Source organism: Ascaphus truei, chromosome 13, assembly GCF_040206685.1.
Source record: "Ascaphus truei isolate aAscTru1 chromosome 13, aAscTru1.hap1, whole genome shotgun sequence".
NCBI lineage: Eukaryota > Metazoa > Chordata > Amphibia > Anura > Ascaphidae > Ascaphus > Ascaphus truei.
In genome coordinates, this window is record NC_134495.1 from 6,318,109 (window position 1) to 6,341,949 (window position 23,841).

Below are 23,841 nucleotides of genomic sequence, written 5' to 3' on the forward strand. Positions count from 1 at the left end.
TTTATCATTTAAAGTTGAAATCCTCCCCCTACTGTAAAATAACCTGCTTTCCTTACCGTTTCCACATTCCTGCAGACCCTAAGGCCTCGGCCATGTTACTTGCTTGCTGGCGGAAGCGCGCTGAGGCGCGCTCCCGCTCAGCACTGAGCCCCTACAGCCGCAATTAGAGCGGCTTTAGTAGGGGCTCACCTGCGCTTCCGCGCGCTTGCGGAAGCGCAGGTCTTGGGGGAATTTAAAATTCCCCCGCTTGCCGGCGAGACAGGCCGGTCACGTGAGCGGTTCGCCCAATGAGGGCGAACCAGCTCCGTGACGTCACTGGCCCGCCCCCGGCCAGTGACGCGCCCGCCCCCGGACCGCCCCCGGACCGCCCCCTGACGGCTGCTGAGAGCGCTTGCGGTAAGCAACCGCAAGGCCAGGGAAAGCACCCGCTTTCCCTGCGCCTCAGCGCGCCTCAGCACGCCAGCAGGGACCGTGGACTCGGCCTTAAACTTCACTGATCTTTAGAAAGCCCCATTTTACTATCTTCTGCTTGGGATAGAACAAGATGGCAGACAGCATCAAATGAAGCTTTAACATCAATCGTTTGATGTCGCTGCCCTCACTCACTTGGGATTGAAGAAAGCGATAAACAGGTAGGTGAGGCAAGCAAGGGATTCTGGGAGGGGAAATAGCAACCAAGAATGGCAAGCCTGGGAACTAAAATTGTTTATAAATCCATAGATTTGGGATTTTGTTTTAGAGAAAATAAAGTTAGATTGTGCTGTAAACTCTTTCATATGATGTGTTTAACTAAAAGTCCATTTTGGGTGGCATTGCAGTTAAGTATGTTTTTTAAATTTAGGCCCAAAAGCCTAAATGCAAAAAAAATACAATCAGGCAATCCAATTCTCGCTGCTTTCCTGCGAGTCAGGCTGATCTGGAGTCAGTATCACTGATTGTTAGAACATCTGCAGCCTTGTAGATTTCAATTGAGTCTCACTGATAACAATCGGCACTTCTTGCATAATTCTTCACGTCAGCCTTGTGCCGAACAAGAGACCAATGTACTGTAGGTTGGTTGTATCTGGTGCAAGCGAGCGAGATCAGGTTATGCAGCTGACAAAGAGGAGAGCAGTCGGGTAAACCTCAATCAAACCGGAATGTGTCGGTAATATGAGTGTGCGGCAGAATATTCCGTCCGTCCCCAGAAGTCATTTCATCTTTGTGTGGTTCAGGGTGGAACTGCTCTCTATCTTCTCTCCTTCAATCTGCTTCCCGTCCATAATCAGCTGATCATTATCAGAGATTTATTTATTTGTAATATGTTTTACCAGGAAGTAATACATTCAGCGTTACCTCTCGTTTTCACGTATGTCCTGGGCACAGAGTTATAATGACAGATACATAGTTACAAAAACATAGTTACATAAGTGAACAGGGTTATACATTATATATAAAGACATTGCATGCACAGTTAGAGATAATATATATTATAGGCATATGTAACAGTTACAGAACAGATTAAAATGTGAGACAGCTTTAGTTTTGAAAGAACTTAAATTGGTGGCGGCTGTGAGTCTCCCCGGTAGACTGTTTAAGTTTTGGGGTGCACGGTAGGAGAAGGAGGAACGGCCGGATACTTTGCTGAACCTTGGGACCATGAACAGTCTTTTGGAGTCTGATCTCAGGTGATAAGTGCTGCACGTAGTAGGGGTGAGGAGCTTTTTCAGATAGACGGGTATTTGCCCAGAAAGTATTTGAAGGCAAGACAGGAAAGATGAACCTAGTTCTTTGAGCATTTCGCAGTGATGTGTGCTGTAGTTGCATTGGAGAACAAAACAGCATATTGAGTTGTAGAGGGCATCAAGTTAAGTTTGCTAAGGTGGGTTTGAGGTGCTGAGCCATACCCTATGTCCCCATCTTATACTATATTAGTGAAAGCACTGTATGTTTGCCTGCCTGCCTGCATGCATGCATGCCTGCCTGCTGGATGTCCGGTGTCCCTAGCGGCAATCTCATTGGTCCCTTGGCCCGCCCGCCCCCGCACACCTCTCATTGGCCTCACACACTCACACCACCCCCTTGGCCCGCCCCCCACACCTCTCATTGGCCTGAGGCGGAGTGACGGGCCAAAGGTCCAAAAAAATAAATAAAACACACACACACACACACACACACACACACACACACACACACACACACACACACACACACACACACACACACACCTCTCTCCCCTCTCCAAATCACCTCTTCCCCCTCCCCAGCGGCATCATCTCTTCCCCCTCCCCAGCGGCATCACCTCTTCCCCCTCCCCAGCGGCATCACCTCTTCCCCCTCCCCAGCGGCATCACCTCTTCCCCCTCCCCAGCGGCATCACCTCTTCCCCCTCCCCAGCGGCATCACCTCTTCCCCCTCCCCAGCGGCATCACCTCTTCCCCCTCCCCAGCGGCATCACCTCTTCCCCCTCCCCAGCGGCATCACCTCTCCCCCTCCCCAGCGGCATCACCTCTTCCCCCTCCCCAGCGGCATCACCTCTTCCCCCTCCCCAGCGGCATCACCTCTCCCCGCTCCAAATCACCTCTCCCCGCTCCAAATCACCTCTCCCCCCTCCCCGCTCCAAATCACCTCGCTTCCCGCAGCTGCCACGCGGCGCGTAAGATGGCGGACCCCCTTCCTCCCTCGCGGCGCCGAGTCAGACGGTGGCGGCGCCCGGAAGTACAGGTAGGTGTCGCTCCCCACCTCCGGCGCCAAACGGAACTGAGAAAGGGCGCATCAACTGAGGTGTGTGTGTGTGTGTGTGTGTGTGTGTGTGTGTGTGTGTGTGTGTGTGTGTGTGTGTGTGTGTGTGTGTGTCACTGTCCACTGCCCCCCCCTCCTGTCCACTGCCCCCCCCTCCTGTCCACTGCGTCCCCCCTCCTGTCCCCCTCCTGTCCACTGCCCCCCCCTCCTGTCCACTGCCCCCCCCTCCTGTCCACTGCCCCCCCCCTCCTGTCCACTGCCCCCCCCCCTCCTGTCCACTGCCCCCCCCCCTCCTGTCCACTGCCCCCCCCTCCTGTCCACTGCCCCCCCTCCTGTCCACTGCCCCCCCTCCTGTCCACTGCCCCCCCCTCCTGTCCACTGCCCCCTCCCTCCTGTCCACTGCCCCCCCCCTCCTGTCCACTGCCCCCCCTCCTGTCCACTGCCCCCCCCCTCCTGTCCACTGCCCCCCCCCTCCTGTCCACTGCCCCCCCCTCCTGTCCACTGCCCCCCCCTCCTGTCCACTGCCCCCCCCTCCTGTCCACTGCCCCCCCCCTCCTGTCCACTGCCCCCCCCCCTCCTGTCCACTGCCCCCCCCCCTCCTGTCCACTGCCCCCCCCTCCTGTCCACTGCCCCCCCCTCCTGTCCACTGCCCCCCCCCTCCTGTCCACTGCCCCCCCCCTCCTGTCCACTGCCCCCCCCCTCCTGTCCACTGCCCCCCCCTCCTGTCCACTGCCCCCCCCCTCCTGTCCACTGCCCCCCCCCCCTCCTGTCCACTGCCCCCCCCCCCTCCTGTCCACTGCAGGAAATGCAGGGGGAGGAATCCATGCCTTTGAGGCGCCCCCCCCCTCCCTTTGACGCCCCCCCCCTCCCTTTGACGCCCCCCCCCTCCCTTTGACGCCCCCCCCTCCCTTTGACGCCCCCCCCTCCCTTTGACGCCCCCCCCTCCCTTTGACGCCCCCCCCCTCCCTTTGACGCCCCCCCCCCTCCCTTTGACGCCCCCCCCCTCCCTTTGACGCCCCCCCCTCCCTTTGACGCCCCCCCCCTCCCTTTGACGCCCCCCCCCTCCCTTTGACGCCCCCCCCCTCCCTTTGACGCCCCCCCTTCCCTTTGACGCCCCCCCCCTCCCTTTGACGCCCCCCCCCTGCCTTTGACGCCCCCCCCTGCCTTTGACGCCCCGCGCGCACACACTGACTGACTGCCGCACGCACGCACACACTGACTGACGCGCACACAAAGCCTGACTGACGCACGCACACACTGACTGAGGCACACACTGACTGTGTGTGCGTCAGTCAGTCTGTGTGTGTTTGTGTTTCTGCCTCAGACTCACTGACGCGCGAGCAAACACACAGTGACTGACGCACACACGCTACATGAAGCTGTAAAGGAGGGAGGGAGGGGGGGGACTGGATTGATGTGAATGGGGGACAAACAGAGAGAGGGGGGAGGAGAGAGAGGAACGGGAACATTACATCCCGGGCAACGCCGGGTCTCTCAGCTAGTAGTCTATAATTGGCATTAGCATCTGCTGTGCGATGCGCTTTCTGATCAGCTGACTTAAGGAAGATTTGTTCCCATAAAGCAGCGGTGCGCAAACTGGGTGCGCAAACTGGGTGCGGCCCCCAGGGGGAAGAGCGCTGGGCCTCCCCTCACGCTGCGGCTCCCCTCACGCTTGGGGAAGAGCGCTGGGCCTCTGCAACACTCCACTTACCTTGTTTCGCCGGCTGTGTGACGTGTCGCCGCGGGTCACGTGACATGACGTCACATGACCCGCAGCATCATTTGACATGGATGTAAGGCAAGGGTGGGGAACTTACCGGGCAAGCTAGACAACGGGACGCAACAGGAAACGTTTGTGCTCCCCTGCTATAAAGTACACCTAGTTTGGCATAGGTTTTGGATGTCAGGGTATCAATGTGCATCCCGAATGTTAAATGGGAGTCAAACCATATGCCCAGGTATTTGAAACGAGTAACTAGATGTCATATCTCCCAGATTATTTAATTAGCTGAAGGTTCCCAGCTTCAACCCCTGCAGAAAGAGGCACAAAGGCTGAATGGAATAGGTGCAGGGCATAATAAAAACCCTGCATCATTTTATTGCATTGAGTTTTAGTTCATTTGTCATTTTGCTCAATCTTAATACAATTATTACTAATAAATAAATAAAATAAAAATTCCCTATTAAGGAAGTGGTAAAAAAAAAAAAAATGCAATCAATAAACAAATAGCGCCAGACATGCAGGGGGCGTGGCCACCAATATCCGCGGAGTAACACATCAGCGTGGCCCTGTGCTTCGTCTCTAACGTGCCCTGCGTCTGGGCATTCAAATAGTTCCATCCCGGCTGTCCGGATCCGTGCGCCGGTCGGCTGAGGAGGAGGAGGAGGGAGTCGCCATTTTGTGCGGTTCTCGGAGCCTGTAACGGAAGCCCGGCGGAGCGTTCCTCTCAGTCCCGCCGCCCTCCTTCACTCGGCTTCTTTCTTTGCACCGCCGGAGTGTTTTTCCTCGTGCTACTTTATCCGGTTTAGTTTGGTTTTTAATTCCTGACGCGGTCGGAGTTTGCAGGAGGAGGGGGGGGGAGGCCCACAATGGCGGACGTCGACAAACTAAACATCGACAGCATTATCCAACGGCTGTTAGAAGGTGAGGCGGCCCCGGGGAAGGTGCGGAGTGCAGGCCGCGGCGGAGGCCTCGGTGTCTGCTGGGAGGTTTGGAGGGGAGAGGGATACGCAGGCGGGATACGGGGAGGGGGGGAAGTCCCGCTTCTCTGGCTTTGCTTTGAATTTGGCTCTATAACCGCCTGGAGAGGCCGCAGTCCCCTCACTGGCCTGCGTGTATTATCCGGAAACCATGGCGATATATATATATATATACACTGTCTGGTGTATAGATCAGTGCATAGGATATATACCTCTGTCGAATGTAGATTTATAAACACTTATTTGTTTGCATAAGAGCACTGAAATAACTAGCGCCATCAAACAATAGTGGGTATATATCTAAATAAAGTGTGTACGTGAATATATATAGATATATATATATATATATATATATATATATATATATATATATATATATATATATATATATATATATATATATATATATATATATATATATATATATATATATATATATATATATATCCCCCTTACAATAGTGGGGAAAGGCGCTTTCATTATCCCATTGCAGTGAAGGGGTTACTGGGATATACCAGATGTTGCGCTATATACAGGTTCTGGCACTGAAGTTGTATACACACCAGGGGTCCCAAACTCCAGGGCCACCAGCAGGCCAGCTTTTGACTATCCCTGCCTCAGCATTGGTGGCTCGGTCTCTGACTGAGCCACTGATTGGGTCACCTGTGCTGAAGCAGGGATAGCCATAAAACCTGGCCTGTTGGTGGCCCTTGAAGACTTTTGCGACCCCTGGTATAAATATATAGATGTTTCCCTGTAAAGCCTGGTTATATTGAGACTTGCAGACAAAGTCTGCGTTAAATGAAGGCTAATTCTGTGAAGTAAAGTAGTGCTGCTTCAGTGTAATCACAATCTGATCTGCCACAAGGGTCCAGTTTAATGAAGATTTGGGTTATAGTGCAAAGCCGTAAATGTCTTACCATTGACCCCCTACTGCCAAGGCACTCTGTGGGGTTAGCATAATCTGGTGACACAAGGCCCTCGCAATGTGAATGTATATGGTAACACACATTGTTAAAATTGTCACTATCTTGCACGGTGTAAAGAACTTTATGTTCTAAACAGATAATTATAACACTGCGGCCCTCAAAAACAAACTGTTTACTCCCAGTGTTCATTAGTAATGGTTCATTTCAGAGGCGGCGTTACCCTTTTATAAAAGGCAGCTGCTTTACTATTAAACCTGGCTTAAAGTTTGCTAATTTCCCAACTGCTACAATGAAGAAACGGAAGAGAATAGAAGAGAATAGGCCGCATAAAGTTTTATCTGCAGGTTCGCCGTTTTGTTGGAACAGAATCAGTGGGCTGCTGCTGCTGCACTTTCAATGCGTGGCGCTCATCTTAAGGATATGGGTAACAAATGTCAAACTGATCAGGGATTTCTATTCTATCAATCTCTTTCAGAAGTTATTTGTCCGATCTCTACTGTAAAGCCGTTGGCTACATTACACATGATCTTAAAGTACAGAATAAGACTGTTAAATATTATATTTTTAAGCTTGAACAAGGGATGATTTCCAGATAAAGTGAGTCAAGGAGCTGTTATTTGCGAACAATTCCAATCTCGGTTAAATCCCGACTAACCGGGCCTGTCCATCCGTCTCTTGTGGTCCATGGGTTTTAATTACCATGGTGTACAGCATTTGCAGTTTTTGGTTTGTACATCTTTTATTTCACCTGTGCATTACAGAACACTAGGTAAGATGTATTGCAGGGAGTGTATACACATTTTCAGGGAACTAGGACTACTTTGTTTTTATTTTGTTGACTTTATTTTGCCCCACTTTTTTTTAATTTTTTTAAATAGAATTTTTTGTATTGGTTTATGAATGTCCTGGTAGACTAATAAACGCCCAAAGTTATACCAACTCTGGATCGGTGCTCTGTATGGGAATATATGGCGGAAAAGACATAATTGGCTAGTTATTTTATTGGGTTTTAATGTTTCTACTGTTTTGATCTGCCTGAAACCCTTTATCGTTTAATACTGGGTGGTTGACCTCTCAAGCAGTGTACATGTCATAAAATCCTTTTACATTCTTTTTTTTTTTTTTTTTTTTTTTTTTTTAAAGCCTAATTTTGTTATTTTATCCCAACTTGTCTCAGTCGACATAAGCCTCGCCTTTTCTCCCACCCAGCTGTCACTTCGATAAGTGTAGGGAAGTCAGTGGTTTTTTTTTTTGTTATGATTCACCCTCTGCTATTCAACTTTAATTGAGCGATCCTAATTAAAGCAAAATCTCATCGGAAATAAATTGAGGCTCTTATGTATGGTATAAAGTATTTTAACCTCTGTAACCTAATGAGGTATGCATGCCACCTCAGAGGCCCTTATGATGTCATAGCCATGTGCTTGTTTTTTTAGGGGGTGGGAGGTGTGGGGGCCTTCGCCTGTCTGGCAGCCAGCACACTGAAGGTGCTACTAAGTGTGAGCACAGAATAGCAGTCACGTGATCAGTGCTGTAGGGCCAATGGAGGTGGCAGCACCCTCTGGCGCTGAAGGGGCTAGTGTTTCTATTGCTTAACTTTTCATTTAGGTTTTATTTGATTTTAACATAGGTGATAACTGCTTGTTCAGCTGTTTCTACAGAAGTGCATTTATAGAAACTGATGGTGAAGCCAGTCTGAGCGGCAAGAGTGGGGAAAAGAGGGTAGTTGCACTGTCCCAGTTTTTAATGCACTCAAGTTCTGAGGTCTATGTATACTAGAATCAGTTTTTAACTTATGTGGGCAGCTTCTACACAAACTGCTCCCTAACGATGTGTTAACTAGCATTATGGTTCAGTCACATTGTTGAAATTGTTACTCCCATCGTACAAAGTTACTGTGCTCTTATTTAGCATTCTGAATGCAGTCTATATTCCTAGTGTGCGAGATGAGCAAGACTGGGCTGCGAGTAACTTGACCCTCTAATGCTTTGATCTTGCGTCACAAATTACTTTGTTTAGAAAATGGAACAATTATTATGTTGTAAAGAGCACATAAATCGTATGAGACTTAAGTCATCACAGTTCATTATTAATACACTTCTTTCTTTACATTATATTGACTAGTAGTGAAGGAATTAAAGGAAGCCTGTAAATATATTCCCAGTGTGGTGATCAGGTTTGACTGAAGGGTGAGTTATTGTCTGCAGTATTAAAGGTGCCATCTCAAATAGTCAAGTGAATTGAAAAATGTTTTTCTTACTGCGTGGTCATACATATCCTTCAGTCAATTCCTTTCAAGGCTAGACTTCAAAAGATTTTTGACAAGAAGTTATGAAGATGTATGCAAAGCTGCAGTGTGGAGTACAGTAATTTGATTCCTAAGTGGGCTGGCAGGTACTGAATTATTACTAATTGTCATTATTGGTAAATGTGGAAAGCTGTAATATTTAAGTCCCATATATTGAAAGACCCTAATCTAACAAGTCTGGAGTGCACAAAGATTTCAAAATGTTGCTTTCATCAAGTGCATACAAAGCAGCCTAAAGGCTGTTCAAATTGGCAACACAATATTTGCCTCCCTGTGAGCACTGCATACCAGCAGTTCCCAACTTTTTTACATTGTGTACCCCTTGATAGAAATGTGTTCTGTGAACACCTAATGTTATTATCTACTAATCAGGACACTACACTGCCTGGGATCTGATCTTGTGGGGGTTAACACATACTCAATAAGGCCCCAAACTACACCTTTGTGTTTGCAGACTGCATTGGGGGGGGGGGGGTAGCTGCCAATTACTATGGGAGCTTCCCAAGTCAATTCCCATAGTGCGCACAGGCTCTGCAAACCACTGTTACACTTAAATAAGTACAAAATAGTTTTTGTCTGAATTTACCAACCCTTTTTGGTAATCACTAGTTTATTGTAATTTCTGTGGTTTATTACGGCTGTTTTTCCAGTGGTTGTGTAATATCAAATTATCTGTAAGATCTAAATTGTGTAGTTGGTTTAGGTCAGACCAATTGCTGATGCAATTGTGAATCCATACTCTTGATTGAGATGCCAAATGCTCTTCCCACAAAGGGGAAATCATTTTTTTTTTTTTTCCTGGTAATTTGGTATTTATTCAAATTAAACTGGTTTAGGCATAAACACTTGTTAAAGCTGCAGTTCAAGCAATATCCTACATGTGTTTTTTTTTTTTTTTTAATAAATCAGTTCTGTACTATGAGAATACTTGTAGCATTTTAAAAAAAAAAGGGAATGTTTAAAGACATTTTTAATGTTTCTAATGTAGGAGCCATTTCCAAAGTCACAGCTCCTTCTGATAGGCTCTGGCTCTTAAGCCCCGCCCTCTCTAGCAGTGCACCAATTGTATCTAATAACGGCCAGTCACCTAATAATGCTGGACTACATTGCCCACAATGCTTTGCAAGAACTGAATTAAATAACTCGAGCAAGCGATCGAACTGTAACTTGGCTAATCACTTGTCAGTGTACAGATTGTTTTGATGCACATATTGAATGGGGGGTGGGGGGGGAGTATATATATGTTTTTTAATTGGCAGCTTGAGCTTCACCTTTAATATTGTGAGGTATCTTTGTATAGTGTTCACAGATTACTTCCAGCCTGTAGCCACTTATTGCAAGCAAAAATATGAGGTTTACTATTAGCATAAACAAGCTTTGCAGATTAACACTGCACTTTTAATTTGGTCTCTTTACAAAGCAGCAATGACCTTTGCATAGATGTGGAGAATAAGCACTGGCAAATGGTGTAGATGTGGATTTTCCCCAAACGTACTAAAATGTAGTTGCACGAGTCACACCCCTCACCTTACTCTATTCTTTTGAGTAATTACATTGCTAATGACCCTAAATGGACCATCTTATTGTCAAGATATCAATCAAGATGGCCTATTAACTGTAATAGGGCTAGTTATTGATTTCACTTGTACACCTAGTATGCAGATCCCTGGATTTGAACGTGTTGCTCCTTTACTAATTATGCTGTAATGATAAGGTAGGTTTATAATGAAAGGGGTGAACTTGTGAAGACATATGAACCTCATTGTATAAGAATTGATTGTGACCACGGGTCATCTTTGTTTTATATTGATTTTTCTATAGCCTGCTTCAAGGATCCAAAACATTTGTGATGTACAGTACTTGGTCTGTGAGTAAATGTGATACAGGAGACAACTCTCTCGATGGGTTTGCCATCCTAAACTTGTGTTCACCCACATTATATAAGTTAATGTGGCTAAAAGTGACAACCCCTACACCGTACAGCAAATAAAAACATCAATATAAATGGTAACACAGTGCTCATGTAGTGTCATTTCCCGGAATCATTGTTTGCTAATATATAATGGTGAAAAGCAGTGTTGCAGACCTGTCTGGCATGTGCTCACAGGTGATTATTTTTATTTGCTAAACTTGTGTTGGCATTTGAAGGCAGTTATTAGAAACAATTTTTTTGTAATGTGTTTTTAATTATATGAAATGTTCTTGTTTTTCCAGTAAGAGGATCAAAACCTGGAAAAAATGTTCAGCTTCAAGAAAATGAGATTAGAGGACTGTGTTTAAAGTCTCGAGAAATCTTTCTCAGTCAACCAATTTTACTAGAGCTTGAAGCTCCACTTAAAATTTGTGGTAAGGATTTCGTTATTTATTTTTCTTGGACTTGATAATGTAATCATTCATTCTTTGTACATTTTTAGTCTTGCTAAATTGGCTACCAATATGCCCTTATAATGGTAAAGCTTTGCTTGTGTGATTTTTAAAAAAATTGTACACTTGGTGTATTGTAAAAGACTTATTTTTATTAAATGCATACATATTATAGTCTTATTTTATTGGAAATGTTGAGTGTTACTGATGAAGTGTTGCCTATAGCCAACTTGCATATATATTACTGGTAGTGCGTGGGCCGTGCAGCGGTTACAGAGGCCCCGCGCTAAGAGCGCGAGGCCTCTCTAAATTTACCTACCGGCTTCTTGTCCACGTGTCTCCATGGCAACGCGGCGTCAAATGACTCCCGTTACCATGGAGCCGTGGCGTCACATGGCCCCGCAGCGTCAGTGGAGGCGGGAGGGCGTGACAAGGATGCAGCAGGTGAGGGGGCGCAGGGAGTTTGCGCACCGCTGTATTTTTGTGACTTACACTGTACCCTAGTTTGGATTTCAGGATTGTGGCTTTCTCTTACTCCATTCTATATCTTTCCCCAGGTGATATTCATGGACAGTACTATGACCTACTTCGACTCTTTGAATATGGCGGCTTTCCACCTGAAAGCAACTACCTATTCCTTGGAGACTATGTAGATAGAGGGAAGCAGTCATTGGAAACCATCTGTCTCCTCTTGGCATACAAAATTAAATACCCAGAAAATTTCTTCCTCCTTAGAGGCAATCATGAGTGTGCCAGCATTAATAGGATCTATGGGTTTTATGATGAATGTAAGTACTTTTAATTTTGAGTGGTGTTTTGTCCCATCGAGTTCAACCTATGCTCCATTTAGTCGACCAAGATACTCCTCCTGTGTTTGTGTTGACTATTCACATATGAAATACTTATTTACATACCAAGCTTAATTGTTCCAATAAGTGAGCGCACCTATTTATGAAGTGGTGTTTTACATGTGTGGTATAGTGCTGTTTTGGTTCACTCAATTGCTGCTTAATCAAATGACTGTAATAAAATGTATTCCCGTACAATACTGAAATGTTCCTTTTGAACACCTGATTATTATGTTAAGTGCAGAGAAATGTGTGGACAGACTAGAGGCAAAAATACATCGCCCTTTAAGATTTTAATAACTTTAATATGTAGTGGATCTGGGCGAGAAGTAAAATCTCAACAGTTCAGTGAAACCCAGCAGATGGTTTGAAGGAGCAGTTCACGATCTCACATCGGTATAGCACAGAAACTAGATGCTGCTTTCAGCATTGCTTTGGAAGCAAACACAAGCTTTTGGCACATAGGATATCACTAGCATTTGAAAGAACTGCAACCCTTAGTGTCTCCAATCTGTTCCTGTCTTTATGTAGGTAAAAGAAGATACAACATAAAATTATGGAAAACATTCACAGACTGCTTCAATTGCTTACCGATAGCTGCCATCGTGGATGAAAAAATATTTTGCTGTCATGGAGGTATGTAGAGTTGCATCTTCTGAATTGGTGGTTTTGGGACATTATAGATTGGCCTTAAACTCTAAAAAAATACCAACATACTGACACGGGACTGCATTTTAACAGGCTTATCTCCAGACCTACAATCCATGGAACAAATAAGACGAATTATGCGTCCTACTGATGTGCCGGACCAGGGTCTTCTGTGTGATTTGCTTTGGTCTGATCCTGACAAAGATGTGTTGGGATGGGGTGAAAACGACAGAGGCGTATCCTTCACTTTTGGAGCTGAAGTTGTGGCTAAATTTCTCCACAAACATGACTTGGATCTCATATGCAGAGCTCATCAGGTATGGTGCATAGGCATTGACATTGTAAAATACAAAATGGACTTTACAGGTTGTGATTTGTTTTGCAGGTTGGCCTATTTTTGAACAAACTATCCTCCTAGATGCTGCCAAGCTGAATCTTTCAAGACTACAAATGCCTCGCCTTTTTGTAGTTTTAAGATACTGAATTACAGCACCTATGAACAATGAAATGTGCCATATAAGGTTTCCCTGACATGACAAATGACTTCTCTAAGACCAGTATTTCCACTAGCCAGAGCTTGTGACTTGTGATACTCTTGGACATTGTGTACAAGCCTAAACCTGGAACTGGGGGTGTATGGAAACTTGACATTCAGGTTGAAGCAGGGATGATTAATTTAAGGTTCCTCCCAACCTGAGCTGGCACCATATGGAACTCCTCTTTAGAAGTGGATATGAATCTATTCACAACTTAAGGCTCAACCGTACTCTGAGGGTTGAAGAGTAGGTTTTACTGTTTTGTCCATGTTTAATATCTCCCAAACCTAAACTCTGTAAGGTTTTTTAATGCTGCCCAAACAAGAGTACACTTCATGTTGCTTTCACACTGCACCTTTGTTTCTCCCTGTGACTAAATGGGCAGGTGTGCTTCAAAGGGTCTAGACTGCAGCTTGGCAGGTGACATTTGTTCATGATTTTCAATCGATCTAATGCGAATTGAAAGTATCCTTGTGTTAAATGTCTGTCTTGTTCCTAAACCGTTCAAGGCATGATTTTCCTTTTAAAATGGCAGGTTGTCTTCAAGCTGCCGTTTTATATATTAAAAAAAAAAAAAAAAATCCATACAATATGTGCATCATTACAATCTGCACACTGACAAGTGATTAGCTAAATACCCTATCGATCCGTTCTCCTGTAATCGATTTTGTTGAAGATTTGGCTCAGGGATTCTTTATATCTCTGTTAGGGCTGCAGAAGATTGCCCAAGATGCAAAGTTGTGTGTAAAATCATGTGACCAGGCAGGCACTAGATTCAATTGGTGCACTGCTAGAGGGCAAAAGGGGTGTGCAGAGCCTGTCTGAGAAGAGGAAGGGGATGTGACTTTGTAAATGGTTCCTATAGAAACAAAAATGCTTGTTACATAAGACATTAAAAATGTCTTAATTTTGTTTTTTCTTTTAAATGCTGCAAGTATTTTCTTATTACAGAATGGATTTATTAAAAAAAATCACATAGGATATTGCTTGAACTTCAGCTTTAATGTATGTATATCTTAATTTATATAGCACCATCTATGTACATAGCGCTTCACAGCAGTAATACACATGACATATTACAACACATAGTGGGAATAAGCGCTTCAGACCTCAAAAGTATCAATGGGAAAAGGAGTCCTGTCCCGAATAGCTTACTACAATTTAAGTGCATTTGGAAGTCAATTCTAAATACTGGGGCCTTGTTTACAAAGTCAGTAAGGAACATATAATATCCTGAGGTGGGTCTGCTAGTAGTGACAGGGTTCCATTCTTCCAGCGCCTTTCCCTTCCTTCTGTGATTAGAATTGTATTCTCTTTTGTAGGTTGTTGAAGATGGCTATGAATTTTTTGCCAAGAGACAATTGGTAACTTTATTCTCTGCACCAAATTATTGTGGAGAGTTCGACAATGCTGGTGCGATGATGAGTGTAGACGAAACGTTAATGTGCTCATTCCAGGTATGTTACAAATATTCATCCTTGACGCCAACAGATTATTTCAGTCTTGATCATGCCACGCTAGGTGCAGCATGTATTTAACATTCCCACGGAAGGCGGGAAATGTCCCTGTTAAGGGATAATAAGGGGTAATGAAAACTTAAGGGGAATTCAGAACTTTGTCATTTGGCTTCCTTTAAATGATTTCGCAAGGGCACTAGCTTCTGGTCTTTAAACCTTAATGGTTTGGGTAATTAAATTTTTATTTTAAAATGGACACGGAGGCCTACGGTTACCACCGTGTTTTTTTAGGTACAGATTGTGAGCTAAAGTATCTGGTTATCAGAAATTCAGTGCGGTTTGAGAAATGTAGATGTCGGTCACCCAGATTTGACCCACTTACCCTTTTGTGATGCTCTGCACTCCCCTCCGACAGGGAAGGGGCTAAACAGATCACCACCAATGGTTAATTGTGGTCCTCTTTGGGACCCGATCTTCAAAATCATACTAGTTTTCTTTCACTTGCACAACCTGCTGTAGAACAGCGAGGGGAAAGATGTTGCTGTATCGTCGCAATCTCTCCCAGGGCCACATTCCCATCCTTTATTTTGCAGATTCTGAAACCTGCCGAGAAAAAGAAGCCTAATGCAAGCAGACCTGTAACACCTCCACGGGGGATGATCACAAAGCAAGCAAAGAAATGAGCCGAGCCGAGCCTGGTTGGACTTGTATTATAGTATATAACCTCCCATAATTTTTTTTTTAAAGATTGTGTAATGTGTACTGGTCAGTTCCATACAGCTAGGTGTTTGTAGTTACTTTGTTCCTTTACTGAATTGTATTTGCTACTGCGTTCAGAACTTTTTTTTTTTATTTCTGTCAGCCCATTATTTTCTACCTGAAAGCACATAACTCAATTTTAGCTCCTGAAATGGTTTTCCTCATGCCAGTGTTACTGTACACACTCCAGAACTCGTCTTTATGATCTCATGTAACTTTGTACAATCCACATTAATTGTAAATGCTTGTTTACTACTTTAGTACCTGAAGAGGGCGCTGGTGAGACTAGGAATGTGTCACTGCTATCATTTGCATACTGTTTATACAAACCACTGTGAACATCAATTTTGTTAACTTTTTTTTAAAGGGATTGTTTCTTTTAATGTCATGTCCACACTTGTATAGCTGTCAATATTAGAAATAATGCCCTTAACTTCGCCAGCATCACTGGTTTGATGTATATTTAATTAAAGCACACTTCCCGTACTGTATACTTTCAATGATAATTAAAGCCATTATTTTAACTGTGGTGTTCTATTTCCTGAAACCTGTATCCGGATCATCAGTGTATCGCTCATGTCTTCCACAAGAGGAGGTTGGATTTGAATCTGTAGTGTTTGCATGGTAAATCACACAAGGAGAATGGATGTAATGCACTTGCTAATGGAATTGTGAACGGTGAGTTTTTTTTTTTTTTTTGTTTCTACTCAACGGCATAATTAACATCCATAACATTTTCAGAAGACTTGGAACATGCCAAAGGTGTCACTTAATGTTTACCGATCTATACTAATTTTTTTCTTAATAAAAAAAGTTTGTTTGAGCCACATGTACATCATATTTATTTGAAATTCTGTGTAATGTGTTCAGTTTAACCTTTTTATTCTTCTCTTTCTGACATAACTTTAGCCCTTCCACACTCTGTCATTTGGGAAATGTCTAGGCCGCAGTGGGAAATTATTCACTACAGTTTCCACAAACCACTCCAGGTTACATTGTCCATCTTAACCTGGATAACCCTTTCTATCTCGGTTGTAGTCATGGATTCTATAACACTAGGGTTAAAAGCAAAAACTTTGTTTTTGTCCCATAGCCATTTCTGTGGGTTAGATACAAAGTACATTTAAGTTGCTTATTTTTTGGGGGACTGGGAGACTTTTTCAAATGGCAAAATTGTTCTAAAACCAGAGGTCACATTGCAGCGTGTCCTTGTTTAAATTGAGTCCTGTCACTTTTCAGACTGTCAGGTCCTTTTGGAGCCATATTTTTAGCTCTGGGAAACCCACGGAACCAAGAGATCCTTATTCGGTTTTCTCCCTGGAAACAGTCCCATAACGCATCCAAGATTTGGTGGCTGTTTCGATCTCCCTGGACAGAGTTTTGGCACAAATATGAACGATTGGGGACTCCCAGCTATAAAAGGCAGTTTAGCGGTTTAGTATCTGTTGTGGTAAAAAAAATAATAATAAAGGCACATATTGAAGTTAAACAAACGGCAGGAACACACAGGGCTTTTTTACAGAACTAAATTAGATTTTGCCTTCAACGATTACAGTTAAGAACTAGTTATACGGTAGCTGAGCATGTCTGCAAACTGGTATACATATAATGGGTAATACATAGGATCCTACCCAGTGCTTCAGCCATTGTGCAGTTACTTTAGGGTAGTGACTAAAAGACAAATACGTATTACTGTTTATTAATTGGTATAAACACCAATAACTAGATTTTCATGAATATTTGAGCAACTATAGGTCTGTCACAGTAGATGTTTCCATTTTAGGAATTATTTGATCTAATATTCTTTGACATTTATGATGACAATGGTGTTTAGCGAAGAAGATAAGCATGTTGAAGTGGTTGACAGAGCAAGAATTATGTTCCAAAGCACCTGGAGAACATGTTTCCTGATAAAGGATGGTCGCTAGGAGGACTAAAAAAAAACAAATTCATAAAATGTTCAGGAGTGGGAGCAGCTGGATCCACACGTTACCAATTGTCCAATTGTCTTTGTGCGTCTGTTTTTAGCAGAAGGGCATTTTGAAACACACTTTAAAACCATACTTTGAATTCAAACTTTATAGTAATCACAGTTATATAGTAGATGAGGTTGAGAACTCCAAGTTGAACCTATGCTAAATTCAGACAACCGATACATTAGCATATCTTTTGTATATACAAGATTTTGATCCAGAAGGCAAACAAAAAACCCCAGTGAAACATCCAATTGTCATAAAAGGAAATTTCTTCCTGATTGCAAATAATGACAAGCAGATTTTTCCCATGGATCAACAGTCTTCCCATCTTTACTTATTTGGCATATCCCTATATAACTTTCTAAAACTGTCCAACACTTATTATTTTTTGGGGGGGGGAGAATATCTGTTGTATTTGTCTGTCTCCATGGGTACTGAATTCCACACTGTAACTGCCCCTATTGTAAAGAACCCTTTCCTTTGTTGCTGGTGAAATCTTTTTCCTCCAACCTTAAGGAATGACTCCGTGTTTGTACTGGCCGTGGGATGAATACATCTTTTGAAAGCTCCTTGTATTGTACCTGATTATTATGAATGTTATCATATCCCCTCTTAGACGCCTCTTATCTAAATGTAAACAAGGTCGCCTCTTATGTCAGATTTTCTATCCCATTTATTCATTTGGTGTCGCTTCTCGGCACTTTTTTTTTTTTTAGTGGTGCTATAATGTGTTCTATATTCAAGGTGTCTTACTAAAGCTTTACAAAGGAGCATAATTGTGTTTCTTTCATTTAATGGAGGATAAGGTCTTATTTGCCTTTGCAGCTACTGCATAACATTGGACACTATATTGCTCAGCCTGCTGTCTACAAGCACTCCTAGATCCTTCATCAAGGATTCTGCCCCTGAATTTTCCCTATTTCATTTGGAAGTCGCATGTTTATTCTTGTTTCCCAAATGCACAACCTTACATTTCTGTATTAAACCTCCTCTGTCATTTACCTGCCCAAGTTTCCAATCTATCCGGATACTGCTGGAGAGGAATTACATCCTGCTTTGATTTTATTACTTTACACAATTTTAGTGTCATCAGCAAAGATGGAGACTTTGCTCTCTACCAACCCCAAGGCAATTCATAAACAAGTTAAAAAACAAGAGTCCCATACTGATCCTTGAGGTACTCTACTCCCACAACTTTAGCCCAACTTGAGAAGGTTCAATTTACGATAACTGTCTATCCTTCAACCAGTTTTCAATTCAAGTGCAAATATTTTTAGAATCTAGTTGCTTTATTTTGTACACTAACCTCGTGTGACACTGTATAAAAAGCCTTTGTAAAATCTAAGTAGACCTGCATTGCCCTGGTCTAAATTCCTACTTGCCACCTCAAAGAAACTAATAAGGCTAGTTTCAGACAATCTATTCTTCATAAATCAATGCTAGCTATTACTAATAATTTTGTTATCATTAGGAATTCCTGAATATTATCCCTTACTAAACCTTCAAGTAGCTTTCCCACTATTGATGTCTGGTGGGTGTAGATGTACAGGTCTGTAATTCCCGGTTGTGATCTAGCTCATTTTTTTTTTTTTTTTAAATATAGGCCCTGTCTGCTTTACAGCAATTTTGTGCTGCTGAGCCTGTGGAAATTGAGTCTTTGAATATTAAATGTAACGGTTTGGCTATTACCGAACTTAGCTCCGTAAACTCTTGGATGTATGCCATCGGGGCCAGGTCTTATTTACGTTAATTTTATCAAGCTGCTTATGAACTTCCTCGGGTAACTAATTGCTCATTAATTTAGAGCTTGTGGCTTCCTTCTGCGGCTTTATTATTACAATTGATCCTTCCCTGGTAAATACAGAAGCAAAGAATTAGTTTAATACCTCTGCTTTTTCCTTATCTCCAATAATTAATCTTAGTGTTTCAGACACATTAACAAATTTACGAGCTACGAAGGAAAAACTGTTATTTCTCGTTTGAACCTCGCGCAGTGTATCTGGTACTTGTTAACTAAATTGATGTCACTGTATTATGTCAACATCCAATGATTGACACAATATTAGAAGCACAATGTAGACAATCTACATAACACCTACAATTGTGCACATTTTCAAGGGGATTGGGTGAGAAATATGTAAGATATTGCGAAAAAAGAAAGGGGTTCATTTTCCCTGAACAGCGTTTCAACCATTCTTCACGTTAATAGCGATTTATACTGTACATTGTATGGGTGAGTTTCTAAACAGGTCCTCCGCTTCCTCACCTCTGAAGGGACAACATTCCGGGGTTACTAATGCAACCCTGACTGGACCAGCATCTCACACATACCCTGCCTCCTACTTTGGGTCATTACAATAGCACAAATGTTTGCAAATACATGGAGCTCGGCCCCTGCACCAACGTGTATGTGTTTGTTGGTGGCCCCCTCCAAAGGGATGAGAAGCAGAGGGTCCCCAAAGCTGAAATTAATGGGGTTCTGCCCCTGCTTCAATCCCATGTAAAAAGTAAACCAAAAGTCGCTTGGATTGCTCCTTTTTGTTACAGATGAATGCGGAGGCTGCTTATTATTCACATGTGGTGTATTGCCTTATTAAGGGTATAACAGACACTATGATCTAAAAATCAGAGTGGTACAATCTAATATAACGGCACGGATACACTGAACTCTGTTTTTAACGTTGGTCAGTGGGAGGCCAACTCCAGTCCTCATGGGCCGTCAGGTTTTCAGGTTATCCCTGCTTCAGCGCAGGTGCCTTTAGTCATTCTGACTGGCGTTGGTCACCCCTGACTAAGTTTAACATGTTAATAGAGCTTATTTACTAAAGAGAATAACGTGAGGTTAACCCAGTTTTACTCTTTTAAATAGCGTTGCCTTCATGTTTATGGATGTTGGGGAAAATGGCATGCAAACGGTATGCAAATATGCAGTGGTCATAAGCATAACTTATTCCCCAAAGGTGCCGGTAAGGTTAATAAAGCAGGGGGGGGAATAATGTTACGTTATGTATCTCACAAGTAACTAGGGTGGCCAGGTGGCTTCTCCAAAAATACTGGACATTATGGTGAAAGGAGCGACGCGCGCGCACACACTCCCACTCCTTGCTGTTTCCTCCTCTCCTTGGCCCCACCCCCAGACTTCTGACACCTACTGATTGGCAGCAGTCAATCAGGATGGAGGAAGGTACATGTCCAGAGAGGTAATAAAGGTATGTACATACAGGTCTAGTATTACCTGTAATTTTTTACTGGACAGTGTCCAAATACAGCACAGCCCGGTTCAATGCTGGACACCTGGCAACCGTACAAGTGTAACCTGCCGTGGCTCCCACCCAGACACTGGAATAGGGCAAAAGCCACGGTGCACCGTTGGAATTGGAGTAATGGCAGGTTTAGATAAATTTTGCGTGTCGGGTCACGACACCAGAGTGGCACAGTGCGATCATGTGACCAAACTTTGGAGCGATCATATAAACGTGGTGCCAGATTACGGGGGTGCAGAACGCGATCTAACCCTAAACAATGAGTGGAAATCCTGCGGTGGCATAGAGCCCCAGGAGTGCCAGGCGTAATGACATGGTGACAGAGAAGCCCAATGCTACATCCTATATGACAAAAATACACCGTAAAATACTTAAATATTCTCTTGGAAAAAATAATTTAGTTTAACCCTTTGGCCAAAGCATTGTAAGCCTGTGAGCCACGTCAAGGCAGGCCCTGCTCACAGCGGTGGCTACGTCAAAGGGTTAAATAACTGTTATTTCCCCGCATTATTTATATCCAGTCTGGCTGAGAGTAACGCCAAAATGTAAAGCAGCAATCCAAGGAGGCGATTTTTTGGGGGGCAATTGTTTTTAACATAGAATTGAAGCAGTGGATCTCGAGAGCTGAACCCCATTAATTTCAGCTCCGGGGACCCCCTGGTTCCCAAGATACTTACGTGTCCGGATCGGCAACATGGTTCATGTAATAGCGGACTTCCAAAGCTCCCAAACCCTGCCGGCCAATAGGAAGCCGTGATGTCATCCGGTGTGTCTTCCTATCGACCCACGTTATCCGGGAGATTTAAAAAGCAGAGAGATACCGGCACACCCTTCAGAAGTAAGTATTTCTGGGATCGGGGTCCCCCGAGGCTGAAATTAATGGAGTTCAGCTCCGCAAACCCCCTGCTTTGATTCTATGCTAAAAATACAAAACACCACTTCAGAGTTACCGAACCTCCGGGAAATGAACTTCCGGTCCAGTTTTTGGTAATGTCACTTTATTTTCCATGATTTACCGGAGCTTGGTGTATCTGGGCCAAAGTGAGAAGTTGCCAGGCAATATCCTCTCCCTTCTGTATTCTAATGAGTTGTAGGTTTAAGAAATTCTTAAAAAACAGGAACCTAGGTTCCTAGCAGGATAAACAAGATCAAACCCTTTCTGTATTAATTGCTTCAATAGCAGAAGTGCCATTAACACTATACAAAACTGTCCTCATCACACTGAATAATATTACTTTAACTATTACAGCATTTGTTATCGTAGCAGCAATGATTCACACCAGTAATTACAGCTGCTTGCAAGAGACCGATATTCCTGAAAGGAATATCAGAACTTTGATTTCCTCAAAGTGAACTGCATTTGTATACTATTTGACTTCAATGATCTCTCTTTCTGTTATCTAACCTGGCACATAGCAGCCCTCTTGGGTCATTCACCAATGACTCTGTTATAAAAATTTGCCAAAAGCCCTTGATTGAGATTGATTATATATATATGAGATATATAGATATATCAAAAGAGGAGAATACAAGCCCCATAGGGTAATTCAGATTAAAAAGAATGGTTTAATCAGAGACGGTCTAAAATCGAGAACTCACAAGCGCCGAAGGTAAAAGCGTATAGAAAGGCAAATCTCAGAGGTCATCAGCTGGGATCGAACACGGGGACCAGAGCCAGGAACACAGACTTCTGAATTTGTCGATGGCGTGTGTCCATTTCAGGAAGGTGGATCAGGGAACCCAACTCCAATAATTGTCCTCCAACTCCTCAACGCCACAAACAGGGTTCCACAGTTTCTTCCTCCGTAAGTGTGATGACGCCACACATGAAGTCCAAGAGCGACCCGGCGCGTTTCATCGCTTAGTGCTGCGACTTCATCAGGGAATAAAATGTGAGGGGGCTGATGGCCCCTATATAGTCACAATCATCGATTGATATCAATAAGCTTTTAACCCTTCATTAAACGGTTGCGGGCACAAATAGAAAAAGATATATACAACTACAACATAAAAACAAAAGTGGCAATTGGATGATATCACCAAAAATACTAGAATACGCATTACTGAAATATATAGTTACGATACAAAAATGCAAAAACTGCAAATGTGCAACCCTCCCATTATTAAAACAATCAAATATATCATGCCTTAATACAGGGGTGCGCAAACGTTTTCGTCTGCACCACCCTGCCTGCTCGCCCTTCCCCCCCCCCCTCCCCTTTACATTGTCTCCGGCGTTTCTGACGTCATGTGATGTCGCATTCCCATGGCAATGTGTCGTCATGTGACCCCACAGCATCATTTGATGCAGTGTTGCCGTGTTGCCATGGTTACGCATCACCAGAAGCTGCCGGAGACCAGGTAAGGGAAGTTACAGAGGCCTCGCGCGATCCCCAGTCATTTAAATGCTTTGGGGGGAAAGCGCTGGGCCTCTGTAAGCGCCCCGCCCCCCAAGCAAATGTCATGCCCCCCAGCTTGCGCACCCCTGCCTTAATATACAAAGGAGAGAACTAAAACATCCAATCACAAGATACATATATGTAATCAACATTAATAGGACTGGTTGTCTGGAAAGGGAAAAGGATAAAGCTATACAAAAAAGAAATTATCTGTCAAAAAACAACTTGAACTAAATACAACAACCTCAATAAAAAATTTTTTAATATATATTTATTTCGGGGGTATGCACAGCGTCATTAATGTAAATGTAACAGTGTTTCCCACACCCGATCACACTGGGTGTATGGTGCATATACCTGCTGGCAACAGGAGGGCTGAGTTGTCCGCTGATGGTAGTGGGGACACAGGAACAGGCTTCTGGGGTACATACCCCACATATATCTTTAGCAGTGCGGCGCCCCCATTTGCAGTAGGCTCCAGGAACTGAAGGTGATCTCTCACGGTACAACTTATTACCTCTCCCACCAGTAAGGTCTTGCACCAGGCAGGAGGTATATTGTAACCAGGAACGGGTTTATTACTATACTCTGCAGTAACAGGAACCAGGCAGGATCTGCCCAATACAGTCTCTCAGGATTCACCGGAGGATGGTCCCTGGACTGCCACTACAGGCCAAGAGCACCCGCAGCTGTCCTAGCTCTTTCCCACCTCCCTAGCAGAGGCAGGGGTATGGTCCACACTCACTCTCCCCCAGAGGGAAGAGCACATGGGAAGGCTCCAATCTCAGACTTCCAGTTGTGTCACCTGCCTTCCTCAGAGGGGGAAGGAACTCTACTAACTTTAGGGCGGTTCTGCCCTTAAGTACAGCCAGAAGGCGGGCATCCCGTTGTTCCAGCTACAACAGGATGTACCACCCCCTGCTGTCACTCAAG

At 43.9% G+C, this 23,841-nt stretch overlaps 1 protein-coding gene across 1 annotated transcript; it reads left to right on the plus strand.

The window, feature by feature from the left end:
* Positions 1–5,063: 5,063 nt before the first annotated feature.
* PPP1CC (protein phosphatase 1 catalytic subunit gamma) lies at positions 5,064–16,093 on the plus strand. The gene is made up of 7 exons (XM_075568181.1): positions 5,064–5,365; positions 10,873–11,004; positions 11,580–11,810; positions 12,402–12,506; positions 12,612–12,835; positions 14,377–14,511; positions 15,105–16,093. The coding sequence occupies exons 1-7, from the start codon at positions 5,311–5,313 to the stop codon at positions 15,192–15,194; spliced, it is 972 nt and encodes a 323-aa protein (XP_075424296.1). The 5' UTR covers positions 5,064–5,310; the 3' UTR covers positions 15,195–16,093.
* The last annotated feature ends 7,748 nt before the right edge of the window (positions 16,094–23,841 follow it).